General features: G+C 41.8%; 1 protein-coding gene and 2 long non-coding RNA genes across 5 annotated transcripts in view; 1 reads left to right on the top strand and 2 right to left on the bottom strand.

Moving 5' to 3' along the window:
- The window catches only part of LOC111838949 (zinc finger and BTB domain-containing protein 37-like), a 38,401-nt gene extending 35,436 nt beyond the window's left edge, over positions 1-2,965 (bottom strand). For all 3 annotated transcript variants that reach the window (XM_072704024.1, XM_023802438.2, XM_023802437.2), the window contains exons 1-2: positions 2,405-2,965; positions 803-1,815 (exon numbers count right to left, since the gene is read on the bottom strand). In XM_072704024.1, coding sequence (XP_072560125.1) covers positions 803-1,794 — 992 coding nt within the window. In that variant the 5' untranslated portion in view covers positions 1,795-1,815; positions 2,405-2,965. The remainder of the gene's footprint in view (positions 1-802; positions 1,816-2,404) is intronic.
- A 3,550-nt stretch (positions 2,966-6,515) lies between these two features.
- Positions 6,516-7,246, top strand: LOC140581512 (uncharacterized). The gene is made up of 2 exons (XR_011984604.1): positions 6,516-6,826; positions 7,140-7,246. It is a non-coding gene; the product is annotated as an uncharacterized lncRNA (long non-coding RNA).
- Positions 7,247-9,984: 2,738 nt separating this feature from the next.
- On the bottom strand, positions 9,985-11,578 carry LOC140581504 (uncharacterized). Its single transcript, XR_011984588.1, has 2 exons — positions 11,393-11,578; positions 9,985-11,174 (listed from the first exon to the last, which is right to left on the bottom strand). It is a non-coding gene; the product is annotated as an uncharacterized lncRNA (long non-coding RNA).
- Between the last annotated feature and the right edge of the window lie 7,351 nt (positions 11,579-18,929).

Below are 18,929 nucleotides of genomic sequence, written 5' to 3'. Positions count from 1 at the left end.
TCCAAGCCTTACATCACCAAGTGCAAAGCAAACGTCAGATGCCGACACTGGACTCTAGAGCCCAGCCCAACTTCTTAGCAATTTTTAGGCTGTTTTGTGACAGATCTATTTTATGCAAACAATAAGTTTCACTGAAGGAGTTGGTGAACAAATCAAAGCTTTTAGGTGAACTGAATAAAATGAACTGTCTCCCATTACTATAAGAGATTTTGCATGACAGCGCCAGTTAAGTCTGACAGGCAGTCAAACAGAAAAGGAGAAACGCACAGGTGGGAATTTCTGTTCGGTTGCCAATTTTTCCAAAGTGGGTAATAAGCAAATGAACATGGTTTGATAAGCACCAATTTTACAGTGAAACCGGTATACTGCTGCAACCCTATATACCTCATTTTTATTTAGCAGACAGTTTTGTCCAAAGCAACATACAAGAGTGAATCAGAGAGAAGGGTCAGACAGTTCCTGGAGCAACTAGGGTTGAGTCTTGCTTAAAGGTCCAACGGTACCATAACCGTGCCAGCCACAGGACTTGAACTGATAATCATGGGCATAGAGTCCTAACATTCCTGTATTCTCAGTGGTTATCTTACAGCTGGAACTCCCTGTCCAGATGGAGTGCACAAAAAAAGAATAAGGAATAAAAATTCAACCACTGTGTTCAGCACTCTGTATAACAATTACGTATTACGTTGGTCAGTTTTTATTTCCTAGTTCTGAATGTGAAAATAATCATTAAGGAATGTGGGCTCATGAACACTGATCAGTTATCTATAAGTCACTGTGCCCAATCCCCAATCCCACTTACCTGTCTCTCTCACTGATGCTGCTTGATGGCTGGGAGCTCTTTGCCCCTGATGTCCCTGCAGTAAAGCCATCCTGGGAGACCATCCTATGCCCTGTGGTATTAATCACCATGGTGGGGACCTCCTCTGCACTGCTCCCCTCTTCTCCGGATGCCTGGGTCTCTGCCCCCATCCAGTCCTCCAGTCGCTCCGTCTTAATCCGCAACCCCTCCACCATCCGCACGTTCTCATCCCCTCCATGGTCGGCCTCCATGCCAGTCTCCACATACCACTGCCCGGCACGGTTAATACGCAGGATGTGCTCCTTTCCCCCACCGCTTCCTGTTCCAGCAAGACCTCCGGCCCCACAAGTGTTGTGCTCCACTATCTGTGGACTCATGGACTCATCTAGAGGACTGGCCTCACGAAACTCTCTCACATCCCGAAGATCCTTGCTTCCCCCTCCACGGCGTGTGTTGAGAGCCCTGTAGCTGCCCTGTCGTGGGCTGATGGATGCCCCATTTCCTGAAATCACGCCTGCCACCCCCCTCCCTTGCTCCAGACCTCTGGGTGCCCCACTGGGAGTATGTTCTGCATTCCCTAGTTCTGCCTCTACATCAGCAAGGCTGATTTTGAAGTGTATGCCTTCCAGGATCTGTGTGCAGCGGTCAATGATGTGCTGCATCTGCAGGAAGCTGGCTGCTGTCAGGTAGCTGATGATGTCGGCCAGCTGCAGGCAAAGGCGGCCTGTGTAACAGAAAGAGAGCAGCTCCTCGAAGACGGAAGGGTTTCGGATCACAGCAATCGACACGCTGCTCATTTCGCTCAGTGACATATGATCGCGGAAGTATGGTGAGCTGGCAGCCAGGACCACCTTGTGCGCCCGGAAGCTCTGGCCTTGCACATTCACCACAATGTCGCACAGGCGGCCCTGCATGCGTAACTGGTTGAGGTGCGACAGGACAGAGTTGCTAAAGTCTGGGATGTCCAGCTGGATGCTGTCCGTTCGTTCCATCCTGACTGCTCCTTCTCTACCCTAAAACACAAAAACATCATAATATTCATCTTTAATATTTAATAATGCACCCCATAATTAAACACTAGGATAAGTGCAATTATGCATCCTTTAACACACAGGACAGGAAAAGTCCAATTAACTGTAACATGACACTAATGACTGACAGCTCATCCACTGTTGGTGCTGCAGATTCAGCTTCATTTGCCAACAAGTTGCTCAAATACACCGACTTCATAGGACACGGATCTATAATCTGGACATTTTAAATAAAGTCCCAGGGGCACTCCTTTCGTCTTACCCTTGAGCATGGTAGCAGCTTAAAATAAATCTAAACAATACAATATCCAGCTGTGTATAAAACCCATCAAATTTTCACCAGTTTTTTTTCTTTCTTTCCAATACATAAAAACGTAAACCAACAAAATAACAGCTAACGTGCAGTAACCACAGTTACGGTCCATTACATTTTCGCTAACAAGCTAGCTTTCCAGCTCCCCACTTTAAAAAGTTCAATGAAGCTCATGAATTATTTAAATTTGAGTACTGGACAGTGAAAGTAAAGATTTAATTTAAGAGTGCCTCATTTTAAAAAGTAAATGCATCTTACCTGTATCAGTGGACAGCAGCTGAGGCAGAGGAGTTGGTTGTCAGCTAGCTAGCCGGTTTTATTTATCTGGGTAAGGTAAGTAACCTTACGATGACAATTATTTTATAAACTAAACACTTCGTCGTCGATAACATACATTTCGTTCTTTTTTTATTTATTCCACCATTTAGAAAAATATATAGCAACTAGCTAACACAAAGTAAAAACAAGCGTCTGGCTGTTATATTTATCACGGTGTAGCTAGCCTCCCCCGCTGCCTAGTGAAGCCGCGCTGCGGTTCTCTTTCACCGTTCAGTATCCATACTGCAGGTCGGTGATCAACCAAAGGCCTATAAACCCGAGCTCACTCCCTGGCCATATACAGGGATGTGGCCGACTTCCTACTAAACAACAAAATATCTATCACCATAATCAATCCGCACGGATATCCCAAAATGTGGCTTAACAGAGTATGGATATATCAATTTAGCATTCATCGTTTGATATTTAATTTATTTTTGATAACTTTAATTTTTTTTCGGCTATATTCCCTTCTCCTCTCAAATATACCCTAACGCATGGGGGGTGGGACCATCGAAAATTATAAGTGCTGGGTGTCATAGCCAGGGCCAAAGGATGTAGCATATAACGCTGAGTAAATCTGAAATTTGAATGTGAATTTGAATCCCACCTAGTCACATAATATTAGTATTTAACGGCATTCAAGCAATTAAAAAAAGTCTTTCAGTTCAATTCACGATATTTCACAACAACATTTCTCCTTTCCAATCTCAAAACTGTAAAACCCAATATGTTACACATCTACATTTACAAGTATTTAATTTCAATTTCATATAATCAATTTAATGTTCATATTGAAAAGATGTGCCATAACCTGTGAAAAATTGACGCTAGTCACTTTTGCCTTTTATGTGGTTTACATATTATTTAATCTTAATGATATTTTTGTTTAATAGTTTTACAAATTTTATATCATTTGCTTCTTTTAAATAATGCCAGTTTCAACTGTTTTTGCAATAATAAAAAAGTGGTCATTAACTGGAACTTTTTTTATTATTATTTATTTTAACCTTTATTTTACCAGGCAAAGCACTAAGAACAAATTCTTATTTACAATGCCAGCCTGGCAAGTGCCCGAAGTGCCTGTTACAAACCTGCCTGGAAGCGGACCCAAGATTATTTTGCCCCCACGTACAAAAAAATCCCCAAGGATCACTGTTGGTGAATTATGAGGTGAAGTAAAATCTTGGGGTTACCACATCTCCAAAATCACAATCTGACAACACCTTCTCGCTAACAGATTATTTGGAAGGTATGCCAGAAAGATGCCTTGTCTGTCAGTTAACCACAAACGTAAGCCCCTGGAATTTGTGAAACGCTACTACAATGTTAACTGGAACCAAAAATGGAGCTTTTTGGCAATAAACATTCAAGGTGAATTTGGTGTAAAAAGAAGGATGGCTATAATGAGAAGAACTTTATCCCAGCTGTAATATATAGTGGATGTTCTGTGATGTTGTGGGACTGTTTTTCCTCCAAAGGCCCTGGAAACCTTGTTACGGTACATGATATTACTCACTCAATGAAATACCAGGGCATTTTATATCAAAATTTGGCTGCCTCTGCCAGGAAACTAAAACTGGGCCATCAATAGATCTTCCAGCAGGACAATGATCCAAAGCACATGTCCAAATGAACATAATATGATTAGCTGACCGCAGAATCAAGCTTCTGCCATGCCCATCTCAGTCCCCTGACCTGAACCCCACTGAAAACCTGTGGGCTGAGCTGAAAAGGAGAGTGCACAAGACAGGGCCTTGGACCCTGGATGATCTGGAGAGATTCTGTAAAGAGGAACGGCCTTGTATTGCTTTGTATTCTCCAACCATATAAAATGTTATAGGAGTAGACTCAGTGCTGTTATACTGGCAAAGGGAGGTTGTACAAAGTATTAAATGCTGGGGTGCCAATAACACTGGTCAACAAAAAAAAACTTTTTTTTTCAATTTTTGATGCTGATTTCAGATCTGTAATTAAAATTCAGCTATCACGTCTGGTTTCTGAGCTACACGTTGCTGGCGTTTAAGATAATTTGCTGTTCGGCACAATTTTTTTTATTATGAACTATGTCTCACCAAACTTGTGTTAAGGATTTTGCACTGAAAACAAACATCAACACACATAAAGAGTACATGTTACACCATATATACACATATCTTAACTCACACAAGTGATGTCAGCATGTTCAAAAATGTTTGAGACACTTGCTTTTAGGCTTGTACTGTACATTCGTCTCTCTTTGCAAGAACCAACAGTAGTCTCCCATCATACTGGGATTGAACTTTCCCTAATATCTGCTTTCCATCATCTTCATATCTTGATGAAATCTCTCCCCATGCTCATCGCTGACATCACCAAGATTGGGTGGGAAGAAGTCAAGGTGGGAATGTAAAAAGTGCATTTTAAGTGACATTCTGGCACCCATTACCTGAAACGCTGTCAACATATTCTACACAAGCTCAACATAATTCTCTGATCTATGGTTACCAAGAAAATTCTGAACAACCAGCACAAATTGGTACAGCAAATGGCATCTTTTTCCATTTGCCATTCAGCCACTGTGTTAAACTGAAGTAGCACCCATGAGGGGCCCATGCTTTATCTTGGTTGCCAACTTTGCAACCAAAATAATGGTAGTATGCACTTCTAAGTCTGCTGGACAGATTCTTTCGCTGATCTTGTGCAGTAAATTGTCCGCAGACATAAGAGAAGTTATCAGGATGGTTCACACAACCTCGCCTGTTCATATCGTCTAAAACAAAAGCAATAAAAACGTAAAAATTCACAGGTAAAAAGTCAGTACAATCACTTTTAGTATAAAATTTCAATTTAGTGGCATATTTAATCAATTATAGTCCAAAATTCAATGTTATCGACAAAAATGTTATAAACACAAACAGACCCATAACTTAAAAATGGGACGTGATAGACAAAAACGGTTTTCAGATTTAGAGTCAGCATGTGGACTTTGATAAGGTACAGCTGACAGAACTCCAGTAGCAAAATGACTGTTGACCAGTGTAATCGTGGCATGCAGAATGTGTTTTTGTTGAAAATAATTATTTCTTAATGAAGGATTAGTTTTTCTTTGAATGAATTTATTTCAATGAAAGGTTGGATTTTTTGTGACATGAAGCTACTTTATTGAAAGGTGGATTTTTTTCGAACTGTTTTTACAAATCTTTACAAGGGGTGTCAGTAATTGTGGAGGCCACTGTATACTGTCCATCCATCCATTCATTGTCCAACCCGCTTATCCTACTGGGTCACGGGGGGTCTGGAGCCTATCCCGGAAGCAATGGGCACAAGGCAGGGAACAACCCTGGATGGGGGGCCAGCCCATCGCAGGGCACACTCACACACCATTTACTCACACATGCACACCTAAGGGCAATTTAGCAACTCCAATCAGCCTCAGCATGTCTTTGGACTGTGGGGGGGAAACCAGAGTACCTGGAGGAAACCCCACGACGACATGGGGAGAACATGCAAACTCCACACACATGTGACCCAGGCGGAGACTCGACCCAGGTCCCAGAGGTGTGAGGCAACAGTGCTAACCACTGCACCACCATGCCGCCCCCCACACTGTGTACTGTTTGCTTTATAATTTTTGTGATTGCATCGGCCTGGGGAAGTCATTAATGAAATGGTCATAGTGTAACAATAACAAAACTTTTGAATCTTGAAACCTCTTTTTTTAATTCTCTTGAATCATTCTTGTTATGCTACAACCAATAACCTATTATTTTCAGCTCTCTCTATCTTAATAACCCCTGTGTATGATAATAAAAACTTGCCTTGCCTTACCATAAATAGACCGAGAAACGTTCTCCTCAAGACCAGTGCTTGAAGTGGGCCGGAACGCAGTTCCGGAACTTCTGTATTTTGGTCTTTTTTTGGTTCCGCCACTTTTTTCTGCGTTCCGGTACTTACTGAAACTGATCCGACGCAGCGACAGTGGCCCGAGAATAGACAATATCGCAAGACCGATAAAAGACTACATTACCCACGAGCCACGACAGTGCATCCACTGAGTCCCAACCAATCGCATCAGCTTTAGCCCTAGTCTATTGTTAGGCCTACAAGTATCACACTGGTCTGGCTCATGTTGTTTTAATGGTTTTTCAGTATTCCATTTGTGAATTAGAAAAAAGTAGCCTATGCCTATAGGTTATTGCTTGGAAGAATGATTAAATTAAAATAGTTTTTGAACCAACACATCCTAAACACTTGATTTTTTTTTCACCGCACAAATGTCAAATGTCGGAAAATTAGAGTTCCTGCACTTATTTTTTCCCACTTCAAGCACTGCTCAAGACCACACGAACAACTAAAAACTATATGCTGGACATTCACAAGGTAACTCCATGAAAAGCTCTGTAAAAGGAGAAATGTGTTTATTTTAATTATAATTTAAGATAACGTGAGCCAAATGGGTGAGGGTAAAATGCGGATTCCGCCGGACGTAAACAAAAGAGAAATTCGAGGAGCTCAGCATTGCTTTGCAACTGCGCAGTCAGTACAATACGGTTGTCCGAAATCGTATTGTTCTTAATGTTAACATTAATTTCATTGTTAATTTGTTAAACATGTGAAAATGTTCTATATATTATCTGTTGAGCGTTCTCTGGTCGAGGATAATCTGCATTTTTCCCCTCTCTTGTCCCGTCAGACAGATGTGGATGTCCATGGCTACCAACGTCACTGTTCATGGATGGCTGTTCCTGACGAATAAAATAAATCATAATAAATCAATAAATAAATATGTCTTTCACCAAACATGTCAGTATTTTATTGTAATTCTGTATTTCTGTAGATCTCACATCCAAGCACTATTGAACTGTTTTGGTGTTATCTGATTAAATTTTCTCATATAAGTACAGCTATACTGTACAGCTTGAAAGCACTCCTGTGAAATATCTACGTGGAAACGTGGTTGCCAGTCTACAAGCCATTTTATCAGAATTAATACACGAAATAAATAAAAGAAAAAGGATATTGCAATTAAAGCATCTGTTATATTGAAACATGGAAGTGCTACGTAGAAATCCTGCCCCGGGACATGTGATCGGAAGCTCGCAATTTGTACTATACGAAAATGCATGAAAGTTCCCGGGGCAGGATTTCTAAATGTGCATTTCGCCCTGTACACTGTATCCATGGGGAAGCTGCCATCCATAGTCTTAAACTAAAAGTCCACGGAAGTGGCACGTAGAAATCCTGCGCCGGGATATGTCATATACTGCCGGAAAGCTCGCAATTTGTACTATACGAAAATGCATGAAAGTTCCCAGCGCAGGATTTCTAAATGTGCATTTCGCCCTGTACACTGTAACTATGGGGAAGCTGCCATCCATAATCTTAAACTAAAAGTCCACGGAAGTGGCACGTAGAAGTGAGGCCCCAGCACATGTGATATATTGCCAGGAAGGTCGGAATTTGTACTTCACGAAAATTCAAGATTGAAGATTCAAGATTCAAAATGTTTATTCGTCACGTACACAGTTGTACACATGCAACATGTAGTGGAATGTAACCCTGGTCACTCTGAGCAGCTGTGCATGATAAGAGAGTAACAAAATATAGAAAAAATAAGAAAAATAATAAGATAAAAAATATATGAAATGTTCAGCTGTACATAATCTATACATAAGTGATAGGTAAGAGGTATATAAGTGCAAGAGGCCTGAGGTATGTGCCAATGATTTGGACAGGGTGAAGCAGTACCTAGAGGCATTGAGTATTGTCCTGATTTAGGAGCATTATGACCTGGGGGAAAAAGCTCTTCCTTAACCTTTCCGTTCTGTGGTGCGTTTCCCAAGACCATAGTTCGAACGAACGTTCGCAAACACTGTCCTTAAGTTGCGTATTTCAAACAATTCACGAGCTGTAGTTAGAAGCTTAGTCCCGGGTAAATACGTCAGCGATGGTGGAAAATGCATTCTAAGAAGGGTATAGTCACCGTGTAAGTAAAAAATTTAATAATCTTTCATAACTAATAGGGAATAATTTAGCTCTACGATCACATATAATGTGAAGTTGTCTGAAAATGTAGTTTGAAACGTAATTGTTGTGCGGGTCTCTGGTCATAAGTACGGTAACTGTTGGTAGTGAGCAATAGGGACACCTTGCTGGGTGATGCGGGAAGAGTCCTCTGTGTGACCCATCTGTACGTTGACATCAAACTAAAACTCACCAGTGGCACTTGCACTCTCATCTAGCACATATTGTATGTTCTAGTCACTCTTTGGCTTCTTCTCATGTTTAGAAACATGTGTGAACAGTTTTGAGTCATTGTGTTTAAATGATGACTACTGTATGGTGGCTGTGCTGAACTTCTGCAGCCTGTGTTTTCTATTTTGCATTAAAGTTCACCACAGTGCAAAATATGTTTTGATGAATGGGAATGTGTTTAGAGTTTTGCTCAAATCTGCAAATTGTGTTTAAAGTTTCACCAAAAGAGTGATTGATTCAATAAATGAGTTTTTGCAATTGGAAGTTTTGTTCCAAGAATGAGGTTTAGTCTTTTAGCAATTCAGAAAAACTGTAACAGAAACATAAGGCAAGGTAAACTTTAACTTACCAAAGCTCTTTGGGGCGGTCAAACCAGATGTGTCCAGTTTATACAGATACTGCACAGTTAGGGGTAAAATGCTGTTATGGGCAGGGTTAATCAATTGTACAGTTGTGCTTAAAATAGGGGTATAAAATCCTTCAAATATTACAAAAGTTATGTAAAACTTTTGTTTTTTGTTTTGTAAACAAGTACACCTACTCTTACAGTTTTAGACTTAACTGGTTTTAAAGAATTTTGTATTATATTATATTATACTATATTATCATGACTATAGCGAATGTCTGTCAGCTCCTTTTTACAGAAGGGCCTTTTAGCTATGTTTTCATAGAATCTGAGCCGGAAATGTCAGATTGCTATGCCAAGAGTACAACTAATTTGAGATAATGCAAAAAACAGTGTGTGTGAAGTCATTTGAAGACTGAATTGTGTTACAGTGAAAAAAAAAACACAACAGCACAATAAAGGGCAAGTCATTCAGGCAAAGTCAGTCAGAAGGGTGTGTGAACATGATTGGCAAACTGGGTGATAATTATAATGATGAATACCTGCTCACCAGTAAGTTTATGCTTATTTCCTTACAGTATCTCTTCAGGAGGCCTGCCAATGGTGTGGACAGTTTCAAAATAAAGATGGTGACTGGGTGAGGAAATTAATGTAGTCATTTGATAGATGGGAAAATATGGATACTTATCCTATACTGTGTGTTGTTAATCTCACTGTAGATACTCTGTGATGGATGCCAGAGGTGGCAACACCGTGTCTGTACTGGCATGACCAAGAGCCAATTCAAACACATAACAAATGTTAAATGGTATTGCACAGCTTGTGAAGAGATGTCTTCGCTATAAAAACGCAGCCACACGACAGTGGTATGCAAAAGTCTGCAACCGCTTGTTAATTTAGCATTTTTTCCAACTTTTGACCTTTTATTTTTAACCCCTTCGTTGAGCCAATGCATTTATTTGAAAAACAGTGTTACAGGGGACACAGTTGGCTATTAAAATCAAGTTTTTATTCTAGCTTGGCTTTACTTTTCTGGGTTTGTTAAAGTTCCCATGTCAATCGTATTTTTGAGTAATTTGCGTAATGTACTTCTCTCACCAAAGGTGCAAAATAAATGAGTAATACTATATAGTAGAACAGACATGCGTCAAGTTTTCTTCATGTTCACGTAGGTGGCCTTGAAAAAGGACTTTTTGTGTCTCAGTGATGGCTCAGTATCTGGTTCTTCATCACTTTGTTCTTCATCACCTGCCTGCACCGTGTTGGCTTTGAGTGAACCAGTTTGATGAGGTGATCATGGCTGATAACATGATTCCAGGCTGCAATGAGTGACTCAATCAACTCATGTTTTAATTTTGGATGTCTCTTGGATATCTCCAAAGCCACCTTGTGCCACAAGTTCTCAATCGGATTCAGATCGGGAGATTGGGCAAGCCAGTCAATTGATCGATGTTGTTCTGACGCTTCCAGTTGATCACCTGTTTGGAGCAAGGGCACGGTGCATTGTCATCTTGGAACAGGAACCAGCTTGTAAACAGCTGCTGTACTGATGGCACCATACACTTTTGCAGTACTGTCTTGTACTTGGTCCCACTGACCATTCCGTCAACGATGTGCAGACGTTCGACGCCACTGGCAGCCGTGCAGCCCCAGACCATGACCTTCAAAGGATGTTTCACAGTGAGGTTGAGGCACTCAGGCTTGAACTCCTCTCCAGGAAACCTCCTCACATAAGTGTCTGCCTGGCTACCAAACAGGCAGAAAGTGCTTACATCGCCGAAAAGCACCTTTTCCCACCGTTTCACATGTCCAGCATGAGTTCTTCCGTGTCCAGTCAACCCGGTTGCACCTTTGGACATCAGTCATCAGTGGCTTGTTGCGTGCCTTGTGTAACCGGTTTTATCTTGCGTTGTGTGAATTCACTGCACTGCAACTCAATGTTTCCAAGCGTGCTGATTTATTCTGTGAAAAAGATGAACGTCTCAAAGCACAGCAGTTTGGTTCGCTTACGCGGGCATTTCCAAACTGGGGAAAGCGTAAGGTAATAACTGTTGTACAGTAAATCAATTACAATACAAACATGTACCTGTGAAAAAGATGAACGTCTCAAAGCACAGCAGTTTGGTTCTGGAAATACAAAAACACCCGCTTTATCGCACACACCCATAACTTGGTGGCTGGCTATTTGTCTAACACACAGAACAAACAGAAAGCATACAGTATATAATCACTCGACCTCACAAAACTTTGTTCATACACAAAGGTACATATACTTTAATAACAAAATTGTCAATAAAAATAAATAATTTTCTAAAGTAAGAGAGACAATTATAAACACAACCTACCGCTTACGCGGGCATTTCCAAACTGGGGAAAGTGTAAGGTGCGTCACTTAAAGGGAACCGCCAAATCAATTTTAAAGTCACAGAATGAAAACGCGCACACACACATACACAGCTGACACAGTGGCAAGTAGAAATTTATTAACCATGTTACACTTGCAACCCCGCAGACCAAACTGCGGGCACCGGCGACAAAACTGTTGATGAGGTGACACTGACATGGCAGCTGTCTGACCACTCACGCAGTAGCTGAGGTGAGGTCAGCTTGCGATTGCTCAATGGAATGCGTCAAAGTGCATGATCCTAGCATGATTGTGATGCTTGTGGATGACCAGACCGAGGCGTGTCTGCCACCAAACTCGCTTTCTTCTTTTGTAGAATCTTTACAAGTGCTCTGTGACTGCAGCCGACTTTGTTAGTAATCTGGCAGCATGAAAATCCATGAAAATTTGTTGTTCCAAGGAATATTTCTTAAATAATAGTTTATTTTCATTTGTAATTCTTCATTCTGCCAATGCATATTTATTTGTTTAATAAATGGTGTTGTTCACAAAACTACAAAAAGTAATTTGAGAACATGGCAATTCACTACTTTTCATGGTTCAAGGGCCCATAAACATGCACTTATCTAGTTGAAGCTGGATTACAAGCCCACATACTTAGACACACATACATTTTAAGCACAACTGTACAATTGATTAACCCTGCCCATAACAGCATTTTACCCCTAACTGTGCAGTATCTGTATAAACTGGACACATCTGGTTTGACCGCCCCAAAGAGCTTTGGTAAGTTAAAGTTTACCTTGCCTTATGTTTCTGTTACAGTTTTTCTGAATTGCTAAAAGACTAAACCTCATTCTTGGAACAAAACTTCCGATTGCCAAAACTCATTTATTGAATCAATCACTCTTTTGGTGAAACTTTAAACACAATTTGCAGATTTGAGCAAAATTCCAAACACATTCCCATTCATCAAAACACATTTTGCACTGTGGTGAACTTTGATGCAAAATAGAAAACACAGGCTGCAGAAGTTCAGCACAGCCACCACACAGTAGTCATCATTTAAACACAATGACTCAAAACTGTTCACACATGTTTCTAAACATGAGAAGAAGCCAAAGAGTGACTAGAACATACAATATGTGCTAGATGAGAGTGCAAGTGCCACTGGTGAGTTTTAGTTTGATGTCAACGTACAGATGGGTCACACAGAGGACTCTTCCCGCATCACCCAGCAAGGTGTCCCTATTGCTCACTACCAACAGTTACCGTACTTATGACCAGAGACCCACACAACAATTACATTTCAAACTACATTTTAAGACAACTTCACATTATATGAGATCATAGAGCTAAATTATTCCTTATTAGTTATGAAAGATTATTAAATTTCTTACTTACACTGTGACTATACCCTTATTAGACTGCATTTTCCACCATCGCTGATGTATTTACCCGGGACTAAGCTTCTAACTACAGTTCAAGAACTGTAGTTCGAACTACGCAACTTTACAACAGTGTTGCTCCACTATGGTCTTGGGAAATGCATCCCAGAACGGAAAGGTTAAAGAGGAGCTTTTTCCCCCAGGTCATAATGCTCCTAAATCAGGACAATACTCAATGCCACTAGGTGCTGCTTCACACTGTCCAAATCATTGGCACATACCTCAGGCCTCTTGCACTTATATACCTCTTACCTATCACTTATGTATAGATTATGTACAGCTGAACATTTCATATATTTTTTATCTTATTATTTTTCTTATATTTTTCTATATTTTGTTACTCTCTTATCATGCACAGATGCTCAGAGTGACCAGGGTTACATTCCACTACATGTTGTGTGTGTACAACTGTGTACATGACGAATAAACCTTTTGATCTTCAATCTTAAATTTTTGTAAAGTACAAATTCCGACCTTCCTGGCAATATATCACATGTTCTGGGGCCTCATTTCTACATGCCACTTCTGTGGACTTTTAGATTATGCAGGGCAGCTTCCCTATTGTTACAGTGTATAGGACAAAATGGATAATTACAAATCCTGCCCCAAACACTTTTAAATGCCTTTTCCACTACTATATGCCAAGCCTGGGGGACTTAATTCTATATGCTACTTCCATGTTTAAATGTAACATCTGCTTTGCAATTTTCTTTTTCTTTCTTGTATTAATTCTGATATAATGACTTGTACAGTGCCAACCAATGTGACGTTTCTATAATTGTGTAGATATTTCACATGAGTGTTTGCAAGGTGTACTAGCCTTACTTATATGAGAAAATGAAACCAGACAACACGAAGATATAGTTCGATAGTGTTTCGATATCTACAAAAATACTTAAGAATACACTTTTTTGGTGAAAGAAACATTTTTATTTATTGATTTATTACAATTTATTTTACTCATCCAGAACAGGCACCCACAAACTGTGACGTTCATGGTAGCTGGACGTCCAAATGCAAATTATACGCGACTAGAGAACGCTCAACAAATGATATATAGAACATTTTCAATTTTTTTTTTCAAAAAAACCAACAATAAAATAATTGTTAAACATTAACAACAATAAGGATTTCGGACAATCGTATTGTACTCTGTAATATGGATGACAAAATTGCACTGGCTGAACGCGCAGCTGCTGCGCCTTGCTGAGCTCCTCGAACACTCATTTGTTTACGTCCAGCTTATACTCCACCCCTGCAGCCGACGGCAGATCGCGCTCCACGTCACGTCAGCTGCAGACACACCTCGAACGCACCCCGTGATTAGGTAACGTCGTATGGGTTTCTTTCTATGCCACGTGATCTGTCTACGCGGCGTGCGTCTTTTGCAACACGTCTGTTTATAAACACGGAATCCGCTGTTTGTAAACGGTCCGCATTTTAGCCTCACCCGCGTAGGAAGTTTAGTCCCGCTATTCTTAATGCCGCTCCCTACTGGCTTTGCTAGCTGACGCAGTTTAATTCCGCTCTTCTTAACGCCGCTCCACACTACTGTCCAGCAACCCAAGAAACCCCAGTGAAACTCGGATTACTAACTTTACAGTCCAAACCCCAAATCAGACCAGTTCGCTATGCGATCCAGCTTCCTTCTGTTTGTAATAGAAAAGAATCCTATACAAGCTCTCCACTGCTACCCGTCAGCCGACAGCAAGCCCCGCTTCCCCCGCTCTCCACTCGTCTTCCTCTTCTCCTTCCCACCACGCACGCGCACCCCTTCTTCCGGGACTCTCTCAAAATTATATGATTGGCCAAAACAAATAAAAATCCCACCCTATAACAGTATCCATCCGGACAATACAATTTATCAATTCTATTGAACAGAATGCCACACCAATATATTCAGGGCATTTCAGATATCATTACACCCATATTCAATTCAATTCAATTTTATTTATATAGCGCATTATCACAACATTACATTGTCTCAATGCGCTTTACATTTCTGCCTCGTAAGGACCCCCCATTGAGTAAGCCAAAGGCAACGGTGGCAAGGAAAAACTCCCTAAGAGGAAGAAACCTTGGGAGGAACCAGACCCAAAGGGGGAGCCCATCCTCCAGGGGCCGGCAGATGAGTCAAACAAAAAAGATGATATGACTAAGCTAATACAGACAAGATGAAATGACTAAGCTAATACAGGGGTTGAAATATATGTCTCGATGCAGCGGCCGACCGGTGCAGGCACGTGGTGCTTGATGCACGATGGCAGGATTAATAGACACACAGCCACAGGATGGATGGCGAGGCATCGTGTTGAGCCAAGGGCAGGCAGGTTGGAGGGTAGTTGCCGGAGGTGGAGGTAGTTGTCTTGCAGGCCGCAGAGGCATAAACTCTTCAACGACATTGTGCTCCATGGAGCACACCCCAGAAGGGGTGAGGGAGGAAGTAAGATATATCAGGATTAGGGATCTCAATCCGCTTCCCATAGCCATAGCCTTCAAAATCAGAGCCCTCCTCTGAATCTGTCGATGTGACAGCTCCAGATTCTGCCTCAGTTACCACAACATCTGTGCCCACATTTGGCTGAGAACCCCCTTTTATAGGTCTTTTCCTCAACTTCCGAAACTCCAGTTCTGGCCCATTTTTTATGTCTGGCCCCAACCTTACACCTTCCCCTAGTGGTTGCGATGCAAAACCTTCACATTCTGGGTTCCATCTTCAGGCTTTAGCCGGAAAACAGGCAGGTCTGCCAACTGGCTTTCCACAACATAGGGTATTGGACTCCATCTATTAGCAAGCTTCTGCTTCCCATGCAAACCCAAATTCCGTATTAACACACGGTCCTCAGGTGCAATGTCTGAGTAGCGGACCCTCTGGTCATATCTTGCCTTATTACCAGCATTCTTCCTCTCCGCAGTATCTTTGGCAACATAGAATGCAGCTTGCAACCCCCCTTTGCAGCTCCTGAACATAATTCAAGTACAGTATGACTGAGTGGAAGTTCCATCTCCCGACACCCCAAAACTAATGTCCACAGGCAGCCTTGCCTCCCTACCAAACATGAGAAAATAAGGGGAATACCCCGTGGCCTCATTTTGGGTGCAATTATATGCATGCACAAGATACCCAATATGCCGGCTCCAGGATTGCTTTCTTTTGGTATCCAAAGTCCCTAGCATGTCCATTAGTGTTCGATTAAAACGCTCCGGCTGTGGGTCTCCATGGGGATGATACGGGGTCGTCCGTGACTTTTCCACCCCCAGCATGCTCAAAAGTTCCTTTATTAGCTGGCTCTCGAAATCTCTGCCCTGGTCCGAGTGGAGTCTTCTTGGCAAATCATAATGAATAAAATATTTTTCCCAGAGCACTTTGGCAACTGTGCTGGCTCGCTGATCACGTGTTGGGAAAGCCTGAGCATACCTCGTCCAGTGATCCGTGATAACTAAAACATTGCCAACATTCTTGGAATCAGACTCCAGGGACAGAAAGTCCATGCACACTAAATCCATGGGTGTTTTACTCTCCAGATGGCCCAAAGGAGCAGCTCTCTGAGGTAAGGTCTTTCTTTGGATACATCGTGCACAATTCTTACAATACTGCTCCACCTCACTCTTCATTCTAGGCCAGTAAAACAAGCCCATAGGTCTTGTCAAAACCAAGATGACCAGATTCATCGTGCAGGGACATCATCACTTGAGTCTGAAATTTCTTAGGCAAAACCAGCTGCTTGAGGGTGGACTTGTGAAGAGGCTTTATAAACCAATAGATAACCTTGTCCTTCATCTCCAACTTATCCCATTCCTTCAAAATACAAGGGATATCGGCATGCTTGCACCTATCAACCACCGTGATATCTTTCTGGTTAAGGCCTTTCCACACCTCTGCTAAGCATGGATCTTCCCTTTGAGCAGTACTCAACTCCTTTGAGCTAAGTAGAAGTAAGGTCTGGGTATTGAGAGAGGACACATGGCAGTACACCTGTGGCAGAGCCCTCTTTGACATTGCTAGAAAATCAATAGCCCTATGTCTGGATCCACTGACAGACACAGGACCAGTCTGTGACATCTGACGTAATGCCCTCACACTTGAAGCTGTAACATTCTCCGACATCTCAGGAACCTCAGATTCTGATTGCCTAATTCGGGACAAGGCATCTGCATCTATATTCATCCTACCCAGCTTGTACTTCAAACTGAAGTCATACGCTGATAGCGCCGCCAACCACCTGTGCCCTGTTGCGTCCAGCTTAGCTGTAGTCAAAATATATGTAAGTGGATTGTTGTCAGTGTGAACTTCAAATCTGGCCCCATACAAATAATCATGCAGCTTATCTACAACAACCCATTTTAACCCTCAATGGGTCCTTGTCAGAAAGTTACGTTCCAGGTCCTTGGGGTTCAAGTTGCACCCCTATCCATTGGCATATATAATTCAATGGTACCAAGCTCAAATTCAATTAACTAAAGTTAAGATACATTTATTAGTTAACTGAATGATGCTTGCACAGCTTACGCAGTGAGATAGTGCAGTTAAAGGGGTTGCGGCAGTGGGGGGGGGGGGGGGGCAGCAGAGGGGACTGGTCATATAATGCACATTCCGACTGTATCCTCTTGCAGAATGTGTCAAAGAGCTTCAGCTGTGGAATACCTAGCCATGGTGTTATATCTTTTCTAACAGTTGAAATGTAAACAAAACAAAATGGCTGACTTTTTTTAATATCCGAAAATGTTCTAGAATATAATAACATAAAAAATTATAGTAGCAATTATCACTAATTAACTGAATTTGTCGATCATATCAATGTCATAAATTAACCCTAAAAAGGGTTATGCAATAGCAACTGGACTTTGTTTTTCATAGAAGAAGTGTTGCACTCCATCCAGAGTGCTTTCTCAATTCTGACTGACTGGTTGGCATAGCAGGTTGATGAGCCCTGTGGAATCCTCAAGTTGTTAGCACTAGATGGTCACCTGTGGGTTTTTGTTGTTCCTCCTGGCTTTCATGTGTTTCACTGATACCACCTGAGGCCGAGCGTGAACGACTTTGGAAGCGTCTTGGCAAAGTTGAAAGAACTGCATTGTAGGTGGACCGGGAGGACAACTGCTTCAAATGAATGACCGTCGTTGAACAGAGGAGGTGGCCTAAGACGTCTATCACCTACCTACAATGCAGTTCTTTCAACTTTGCCCAGACGCTTCCACAGTCGTTCACGCTCAGCCTCAGGTGGTATCAGTGAAACACATGAAAGCCAGGGGGAACAACAACAACCCACAGGTGACCATCTAGTGCTAACGACTTGAGGATTCTACAGGGCTCATCAACCTGCTATGCCAACCAGTCAGTCAGAATTGAGAAAGCACTCTGGATGGAGTGCAACACTTCTTCTATGAAAAACAAAGTCCAGTTGCTATTGCATAACCCTTTTTTAGGATAACCATGACCTGGATAACTGAGAATCTCCACAGACATCTGTCATAAATTAAGTTTTTTTTGGGGTGCATTTTGCACCCCCGAAGAAAGTATGCCAGCGATAATTGACGTCAACACTTTTTCTATCATTTTCTGCATGACCGTATGTAAAACTGGTGCACTTACAATGTCCTAGAGGATAACTGTTGTAATTTTAATAACAACATGGTAGTAGCCATAGAAATGGGCAGGGGGTGCAGAACGCACCCCAAGGAACCATTGAGGGTTAACGCAAGAAATTCCAACTTATGTGTTGGGTAATTTCTCTCAGAAGGTGACAAACTCCTGCTCACAAAAGCCACAGGTCTCAAACCATTTCCTTGGTCTTGGTAGAGAACTCCCTCAAGTCCCTCTCTGCTTGCATCCACATGCAATACGTAAGGGAGCTGTGGATCAGCAAAAACTAGCACAGGCGCTGCAGTGAGGCATGACTTTAGAGCTTCGAAAGCCTGTTGACAACTATCATCCCGACGGGATCCAAATGGCTCTGTGGATGCATACCGCCTCTGACCATCATACCCACCTGCCCCTCTCTTGGTGCTACAGCCTTGCAGAAGGTGGTTTAATGGATAGCACACTTTGGAGAAGTCCTTAACAAACCACCTGTAGTAGCCACAAAACCC

The sequence above is a fragment of the Paramormyrops kingsleyae genome, chromosome 21, assembly GCF_048594095.1.
Source record: "Paramormyrops kingsleyae isolate MSU_618 chromosome 21, PKINGS_0.4, whole genome shotgun sequence".
In the NCBI taxonomy this organism is placed as follows: domain Eukaryota; kingdom Metazoa; phylum Chordata; class Actinopteri; order Osteoglossiformes; family Mormyridae; genus Paramormyrops; species Paramormyrops kingsleyae.
The sequence above is the reverse complement of the archived record's forward strand: the minus strand, read 5'-3'. Positions and strand labels throughout refer to the sequence as shown.